At 41.1% G+C, this 9,541-nt stretch overlaps 1 protein-coding gene across 6 annotated transcripts in view; it reads right to left on the bottom strand.

Annotated features, from left to right (window-relative positions):
* The window catches only part of UBE2D2 (ubiquitin-conjugating enzyme E2D 2), a 36,815-nt gene that overhangs the window by 10,382 nt on the left and 16,892 nt on the right, over positions 1-9,541 (bottom strand). For all 6 annotated transcript variants that reach the window (XM_014529063.1, XM_014529065.1, XM_014529066.1 and 3 more), the window contains exons 2-5: positions 9,121-9,184; positions 1,285-1,316; positions 1,128-1,205; positions 936-1,041 (exon numbers count right to left, since the gene is read on the bottom strand). In XM_014529063.1, coding sequence (XP_014384549.1) covers positions 936-1,041; positions 1,128-1,205; positions 1,285-1,316; positions 9,121-9,184 — 280 coding nt within the window. The remainder of the gene's footprint in view (positions 1-935; positions 1,042-1,127; positions 1,206-1,284; positions 1,317-9,120; positions 9,185-9,541) is intronic.

The following is a 9,541-nucleotide window of genomic DNA, read 5'->3' as shown; positions in this document are numbered from 1 at the left end:
AAAAAAGAGGAACAAATGTAATAATCAGAACAATAAAGATTTAATTTAAAAAAAAAAAAAAAAAAGGCTTAAGAACTAAAAATTTGTAGTCACAAAACAGTTCCAGGAATATAAAGTACAGCATGGGGAATATAGTCAATAATATTGTAATAACCATGTATGGTGCCAGGTGAGTACTTGAAATATCAGGAGGACCACTTTGTGAAGTATATGATTATCTAACCACTGTGCTGTACACCTGAAACTTATACAAAATAATACTGAATGTAAACTGTAACTGAAAAATAAATAAAACTGTTATAATGTGAAAAAAAAAATCCATCTACTCATGCAATTAATTATGTCTTATTTAAAGAGCTACTGGGCCCTGGCCGGCTTGGCTCAGAGGATAGAGCGTCGGTCTGCGGACTGAAGGGTCCCAGGTTCGATTCCGGCCAAGGGCACATGCCTGGGTTGTGGGCTCCATCCCCAGTGTGGGGTGTGCAGGAGGCAGCCAATCAATGATTCTCTCTCATCATTGATGTTTCTATCTCTCTCCTTCTCCCTTCCTCTCTGAAATCAATAAAGAAATATATTTTTAAAAAATAAAAAATAAAGAGCTACTGGATCTTTCATCACAAAATTAGTAACTAACTTTCTCTATCCATTTTCAAATGCACAGGCAACTAGATACCAAAGATTGTTAAGAAGCTCAAATAAAAATTTATTTTCCAACCTATAGCATTTAGAATAGCAAAATGAACACAATAGTCATAACAGAAAGAAATATATATACTTGAAAATCCAATGCTTGCCATTGGTCTCAAGATCTATTCAAAAATAAGGGGAATTGCTACTTTCTCTTAAAATAAATATAAGTAATTTTTAAAAATAACCTTAAAAAGACTTTTAAAACACAGTTCCTTTATCTTGATATTGAATACCCATTCCATTACCTTTTGAAATAGTTAGTGCTGGAGACCACTGTGACCGCAGAATATCGAGACAAATGCTGCCATTACTGTTAATATTTGGATGATAAATTCTTGTTGTAAATGCAACCTATAGAAAAAAGAAAAAAACTTTTGTAAACTGGTTTATTAGTATCATAGGAAACACATGAAAAGCAATTAACATATCCCAATTACCTTAGGTGGTTTGAAGGGATAATCTGTTGGGAAATGAATTGTCAAGAAAAATACTCCACCCTGATAGGGACTGTCGTTCTGTTGATAACAAGAAAAGTGGGATTAAAATGAATCAATTACATAAACTATTTATTCTGAAATTAATGTGAATACTTACTGGCCCCATTATTGTAGCTTGCCAATGGAACACTGGAAAAGAACAACAACAAAATTACCATGAAGCAATATCCACACTGTACCTACATCATAACATTCCTCATTTAATCTCAGTTCATTTATAAGCAATATGATGAGTCTTAGGCAGGATGAAGAATCTCTAAATCAAATTTTTTGAGCCTGAAGTGAGAAAAAGGTCTAGCATGGTCTAGCACACTGGTAAGGTGCTCAATGAAAAAGTATTTGGGCTGAAACATGAAAATTCATGTCAAGGAGACAGAATTCTTGACAAGCTTCAAAGTTCCACTTTTAAACAGATATTTCCTCACCTCAAAGGGTAAAAAAGAGCCAAAAAATTCAATTCTTTGATGTGTTATATCATTTCCCCAACACAAATATATATAATTTACTCCAAAGTAGATAATACTCAAATTAGGAAAGAATAATTTTTACAAATGAGAAACAATTTCTAAAAGCTCTCTGTGTAGATGCTTAGAATTATTGGTTTCACAATAAAAAAAGAAAACATTAGCTAAAAGCTTAAAGCTTGATTATAAGCTCTAAGGATAAGCCAAAGAAATTATAAAGTTGTATAATAATGAAATATTCTCTTCAAACAGCAAAAAATGACGCTTGTTCCATTTCAACGGTGGTGTAACTAAGTACAGTATAGAGACCAAAAAGCCAAAGTTTTCACTTACAAGCAAGCTACTCAGCACTTAACATTCATACTAAGATCTTGGCAAACTAAGATAAGTCATCACTGAGATTACATGTGAACAACCCAAACCAGCTAGGCTGTCACAAGGAGGAAATGTGAAAACTAAGAAGTCATATGAAAATCCAATGGAATGTCAGTCCAAATCCTCTACCTCTGTATGTGAAACTATGACTATGATTTTTTTGCTCCTCATTGAGGCCTGAACCTAAAAATAGCAGCCTGTTTATTAGGAATGAGAAATGAAGGACATGCCCTGGCCAGTTTGGCCCAGTGGATGGAGCGTTGACCTGCGGACTGGAGGATCCCGGGTTGATTCTGGTCAGGGGCATGTGCCTTGGTTGTGGGGACATCCCCAGTGAGGGGCGTGCAGGAGGCAGCTGATCGATGTTTCTCTCTCATCGATGTTTCTGACTCTCTCTCCCTCTCCCTTCCTCTCTGTAAAAAATCAATAAAATATATTTTTTAAAAAATGAAGGACAGGTATTGCTGAGGCTTCCCTTCTTAGACTACTCATTTTCTGCCAATCAACTTTTTAAAAAATATGATTTTATTCATTTTTAGAGAGGGGGAAAAGAGAAAGATGGAAACATTGATCGCTGCCTCCTGCATACCCTCTGCTGGGGATCACTCCTTTTGTGGCCGAATAATATTCCATTGTATGTATATACATTTTGTTTATCCCTTCATCAGTTGTTGGATATTTGGGATGTTCACATTTTTTGGCAATTATAAATAATGCTTCTATGAACACTTACGCACGAGTTTTTGTGTGAATATGTTTTCATTTCTCTTGGATATATACCTAAGGAGTGAACTCACTGGGTCACATATGTGTAACGTTTTGAGGACCGGCCAGACTGTTTTCCAAATTGGCTGTACCGTTTTTGTGTTCTAATCAGCAATGTATGAAGGTTCCAATTTCTCCACCTGCTCATCAACACTTGGTATTACAGTGGAACCTAATTTCTTGAACTTAATTTATTCCGGAAGGCCATTCAAAAACCGAATCATTTTTCCCCATTAGAAATAATGTAAATTGAATTAAGCCATTCCAGACCCCCCAATGGTTCCCTATTTTAACCTTTCTTATATATAGTACATCTCCACTTACTGTTTAACCTATAAACACTTTAAAAACAAAAAGAACATGAAATGTAAATGAAAATTAACGAAAAGGAAATGAACCGTAAAAATTGAAAATTTAACAATAATTATAAGCAGCAACAAAAGCAAAAAAACATGAAAATATTCACAGCACAATATCCTGAAATTTTAACAGTGGTAAACTGATTCATATTCGTGCATTCTCTTTGTCTGTCACCTAAGAGGTGCGTGACTGATCATACAGGTATCAGCATAAAAGGGTTGTCAGTTGAGAAGTGAATTGTTTGAGATGGGAGATGTTCAAGAAATGAGGTTCCACTGTATTTGCCTTTTTTATTCTAGCTATCCTATTAGGTATAAAGTGAAATCTGCATTTCCTTAATGACTAATGATGTTGAGCATCTTTCCATGTGCTTTATTGGCCACTTGTGTATTTTCTTTGAAGAAATGTCTATTCAGATCCTTTACCCATTTTAAAATTGGATTGGTTATATTGTTGAGTTTTAGTTTTTATAAATATACTAGAGGCCCGGTACACAAAATTCGTGCATAGGGGTGGGGAGGGGGGGTCCCCTCAGCCCAGCCTGCACCCTCTCCAATCTGGGACCCCTTGGGGGATGTCAGACTGCCAGAAACCGGCAGTCGGACATCCTTCTCACAATCCAGGACCACTGGCTCCTAACCACTACCTGTCTGCCTGCTTAATGCCCCTATAACTGCTCCTCTGCCTGCCTGATCGCCCCTAACTGCCTCTGCCTGCCTGCCTGGTCGCCCCCAACGTGCATATGGCCGGGGTCCCTCAGCCTGGCCTGTGCCCTCTCGCAGTCCAGGAGCCCTCAGGGGAGCGAGCCTAAGCCAGCAGTCAGACATCCTTAGCTCTGCTACGGAGGCGGGAGAGGCTCCCGCCACCGCTGTGGCGCTTGCCAGCCATGAGCCCAGCTCAGGGCTTCTGGCTGAGCGGCACTCCCCCTGTGGGAGTGCACTGACCACCAGGGGGCATCTCCTGCATTGAGCGTCTGCCCCCCTGGTGATCAGTGTGCATCATAGCGACTAGTTGCACCACCATTTGGTCGATTTGCATATTAGCCTTTTATTATATAGGATGGGAGGGACTGACAGAGATCAGAGGGGAGGGGGATGGACATAGACAAAAGTGTGGTGATGGCCAGAGGTGGAGGGGCTGGGTAGAGGAGGGTAAAGGGGAGGAAATGGGAGACATCTATAATAGTGTCAACAATAGAATAAAAACAACAATCATATACCACTACACTACACACCTATTAGGAAAAAGATACATTATGAACTATGTATTTACTACTTTGATAAAATTAAAAAATTTAAAAAGAAAGAATTTTGTCCAGAAAGGAGTGTTGCTGAAATGTTTTTTTTATTTTTATGGTAAAGCTAAGGAAGCTTCAGAGCCCCTGTGAGGGCTGGATTTGTTCTGGGAGAGAGAGCAAGCAAGTTGCAACCAGCAGCATTTTGGATAACCTGCCTGAAATGATTTAAAAGAAAAAGGGGCAGATTCCCCAAGCCTACAGTTATTTGTAATTTATTTTCTTATTCTAAATAAAGTCATTTTTGTACCTTATTACACCCCCTCCCAAAATTAGTTCTTCAGGTTCAGTAAACTTTAGGCCTCACAAAACCTGTGTTAGTCCCTGAAGGTTGGGGTCCCCAAAGGAGTTTGGATTCATTCATTATATTTATTTGCTCCTTTTAATTCTTGTTCTAGAGGGAGAGTGAGGACAGTTTTTTACTCAGTAATTTTTATAAGAATTGTATTGGAACCTGCTCCTTCTTTGGCTGTTTACGGGTTTACCTTACTGGGAACTCACAGAGACTTTAAGTCCTTTGAAGATAGGGACAGAGCTGTATTGTGTTTCTATAATACAGGCACAAAGTTAATACAACTTTTATAAATATTTGTTAAAGAAACTGATACATTTCAGTGCTATGAGGCATTACTTTTCCTTCTGCTCCATCCCTTTGAGACTTTTGTGCAAAGCATAAGGCTGAGGGGATGAGCAGGTAGAGCGGAGTAAAGTTGCTTTTCCCAAACACTAGATCCCATACTTTGATTTTACATAGTAGATGCATTTCTGAATGACATTTTGAATTGGGTATATTAGATTTTGTTAATATCAACTCCCTTTACTCATAGAGATTATTTTTAATGATGTTTAAACGTTTCGGACTGTGAGGTGCAAACTATTTTGCTTATTTCAAGAATCTTTGTGCATTCTTTCTGTAGTAAAGTGAATTATCAACATGGTAAGTCTATTTGGGGGCGTCTGCTTAAAATGGGGCACACCAGTACTAAATTCGGTTCTAACAACAACTAATTCGTACACCCCGTGTGGAGTTAGATGGCTGTTGGACATAACCATTTTTTTTTTTTTGGTTCCTTTGCTCCCACAGCACCTGCTTCAACCAGAGGCAGTGTCTTGACACTCCATGACCTCTTTGTCATGGCGACCGCAGGGCGTCTACTGCCTGAGGCTTCAGCAGTAAGCGGGGCGTTGACCTTCCCAAGATGGCGGCGACCATGACAAAGGGGCATAAGGGGCAGGGTCCCCTCGGCAGAGGCGGAGCAGGGAGGCACTCGGGGAGAGCCGGCTGAACCAGACAGAGTTGCACCAACAGCTTCCCTCCTCAACCCCTCCCCTGCTGGTGGGCTGATGGCTGAGGGGAGCGGCAGCCACTGGCGAGGCAGGGTGCAGCTGGCGAGGGTAGGGAGCCTGAGGCACGGGTCCTGGCTGGGTGGGCGGGCACTTCTTCCCAAGGTTTTGGAGGGTATTGGGGGTAGAGACTCGCCCCAGCCTCTGTGCTGGGATGGAGCTGGAAAGGAGGGAGGCTGCCCCCTCCCCCACTGCTGGGTGGGATGTTGTGGAGGAGGGGCTGTGGATCCCTAGCCCAGACCCACCCTCCCAGAGGCAGGTCGTGGGCTCAGGTGCTGCCGAGGCCGCTAGACCCTTGTGGGTGGGAAGGAGCGACTGGGCCTGCCCTGCAGCGAGTCCTGGCTCAGGTGTCTGAGCGGCGGACAGGCAGCAGGTGGCAAGAATAGATGGAGAAACTGGCCCCGGGCTGAATAGGTGAGGCGCGCAAAACTGCCCAGGCAGCGCCGGGGCCACGGAGTTGTGCGGATAACAAAGCACTGGCATCTGAGGCTTCGATGCTGGCGCGGGGGTCTGAGAACCTGGCGGGGTGTGGGATGCGCCTCTTCGGCCTCCGCCTGGCATGGGGTCCGCTGCGCTGCCAGCAGGGGTAAGATAGGGGCTGGCCCAGCGCGAGCTGCTTGCCACCCACCACAGCTCGCTAGTCCCCTATGGGCTGGGGGAAGGTGACCAGTCGGTCCTTTGGTCATCCTGGTCGTGACAGACACTGCCTTTTTATATATATAGATTTTGGATAAATATGCCTTATCAGAAATTATGACCTGCAAAATTTCCCTCCCATACTGTGTCTTTTTGCTTTCTTAAAGATACCAATTGCAGCACCTAGATTTTAAATTTTGATGGATTCTAATTTCTCTTTTTTCTTTTATTGCTTATACTTTGGGAGTTTTATTTAACTTTCTCAGGTAACAAGTTTTCTATCTGAGAAAGAAATGTGATAGTATTAACTAGTTTAGAAGCAAAGGAAAATTACTTAAGCACACCGAAGAGAACTTAAAAAATGAAATTTAATCCCCAGACTTCAAACACTTTCAAGTAAAGATTAGCTACTCTCAACTTTGAGGAATTTGTCTTAAGTAAAACCACTTTCGAAAGAGCATACAAATGCAGGTACACTATATAATACTGTGGAATGACAACTAGAATCAGAAAACCTAAATATGAGACTACTCTGGGAACCTCTATGAGCCTCTCACTAGATTTTTTTCTAAAGTAATTTACAACTTCTAACTCCACTCACCCAAACTATTATTGTGAAGCTTAAATGAGATAACATTTGTTTAAGTATTTGGCCTATCCTGTTTAGTATCAAGTACCATAGTTATTCATACTGGACAGGTCTAAATATAATAATGTAAATGGGATTTTTCATCACATGCACTTGGTCTTATACTTTACTAGAGGCCTGGTGCATGAATTCGTGCACCAGTGGGGTCCCTTGGCCTGGCCTGCAGGATCAGGCTGAAACCGGCTCTCCGACATCCCCCAAGGGGTCCTGGATTGTGATAGGGCGCAGGCCAGGGTGAGGGACCCCACTGGTGCACGATCGGGGTCAGGGAGGGATGTGGGAGGTTGGCCAGCCGGGGAGGGACCGCGGGAGGGCTCCAGGTGTCTCTGGCTCATCTCACTCAGTCCTGATCAGCTGGACCCCAGCAACAAGCTAACCTACCAGTCAGAGTGTCTGCCCCCTGGTGGTCAGTGCATGTCATAGCAAGCAGTTGAGCAGCATATCATTAGCATATTACACTTTGGTTGAACAGACAACCAGATGACCGGACACTTAGCATATTAGGCTTTTATTATATAGGATAACATCTATCTGTTTATCTGTAAAGCAATCCTTATAATAGGGCCTTGCTTTGATTCTTATGGATTTAGCAAACTAAAAACAACATTTTTTTGTATGTTTTTATTGATTTTTAGAGAGAGGAAAGGAGAGGGAGAGAAAAACATCTATTGGCTGTCTCCTGAACACCCCTTACTGGGGATCGAGCCTGCAACCTGGGCATGTGCCCTGACATCAAACCGAACCAGTGACTTCATGGTATATCAGAGGACGGCTCAACCAACTGAGTCACACCAGCAAGAGCTACAAACACCATTCTTAAGAAATATCAGGAAAAAATAGGTTTTAAACACAAGATAATATATAACTTCACGTTTACTTGTCTTAAGCACAATCTACTTCTCTTACACAAATGTTTCCAAGTATGCTCATTTTTTCTATTTGCTAAATGTTTCATTTTTTTGTGAGTCTTGTGTAAAAAAATAATCAGTCTTATTCACTTATCTTCACTTTAAAAAAGGCTAGATGATGGTATGGGGGGGGGAGCTATGTTGAGACAAAGTGGAATGAAAGAAAAATTATTATCCAACATATGTGGTAAGATTTAATAAATTATTTTAGACAGGATTAAGCAGGTACATTGGACATTAAAAATAAGCAAACTGGCTCTGGCCAGTATGCTTAATGATTAGAGCGTCAGCCCGTGGATCATAGGGTCGAGGGTTTGATTCCCGGTAAAGGGCACGTACTTCAGTTGTGGGCTTGATCACTGGGCGCATACAGGAGGCAACCACCAATGTGTCTGTCTGTCTGTCTGTGTCTCTCTCTCCCACCGCCGCCCCCCCTGCTTTCCTCCCTTCCTCTTCCCTTCTCTCTCTAAAAATCAGTGAGAAAAAAGTCGTCGGGTGAGGATTAAAAAAATATAACAAAATAAGCAAATTGTACCCACCTTTACAAGTATGATCCAGTAGAAAGACAGACACATGCATATACACACAATCATCCTTAGTATTATCTTAAAGAGCAATACCTAGTTGTACTAATATTATACCCCAAAATACCCAGATGGAGTGATTCAGTTGGTTGAGCATCATCCTATGCACAGAAGGGTTGCCAGTCTGATTCCTGGTCAGGGCACATACCTGGGTTGCTAGTTTAGACTGCCAGTTAGGGCACAGTTGGGACACAAACAGAAGGCAACTGATCAATGTTTCTCTCTCTCTCTCCCTTCCTCTTTATGCATGTTCTCAAGTGAGGATTAAAAAAAAAAAATACACAGATGGGGTGAAAGATAGGAAGGGGTCAGAATAAATTACACAGACACTGTCTGGCAAAAGAGGTTCAAAATGTAATGAACAATACAGAAGATGATGGGATATACATAGAACTGCATCTTTCATAGACAAGTAAGGGTAAACACTACCTCTTTCCTAAAGCAAAATTATCCTTCACCCAAAATAACCTTAGGAGAGGTAATTCATCAGTTCTCAAGTTCCCAGAGGCAAGTTATTGTACTCTTTTACTCTGTTATTCCTTCTAAATACTTACTATCATCTCCAACAGGACCTGCTGAACACTGTGCTGGGGGGTCCCGTGCCAGGTCATTCAATTCCTTAAGAAAGGAGAAAGAAGAAATGTATTCAACATAAATCTGTTACCCATTAATACAATTTTTCACTATTACAATATTCTCTGTCCCACCAGTACAGCTCTTTTGGAAGCACTCCTTCAGAGTCAGAGTGGGGTGGATAGGTTAAAGTATTTTAGATTCTTAAGTACACATGTATGTTTTAAATAATGGATCATTTTTGCTTACAGTTCAGTATGTAAATATAAGGTAAACATGATTATGTGACTAGAGTCACAAAACTATAAGGTTACATTTAAAGCTCTTGAAATCATAAATATTCCAAATTATATGAGACCATCTAACAAGATATTGATGTTTTCAGATGATATCTACTACCAG

The sequence above is a fragment of the Myotis brandtii genome, unplaced genomic scaffold, assembly GCF_000412655.1.
Source record: "Myotis brandtii unplaced genomic scaffold, ASM41265v1 scaffold668, whole genome shotgun sequence".
In the NCBI taxonomy this organism is placed as follows: domain Eukaryota; kingdom Metazoa; phylum Chordata; class Mammalia; order Chiroptera; family Vespertilionidae; genus Myotis; species Myotis brandtii.
This window is presented reverse-complemented; position numbering and strand designations above follow the sequence as displayed.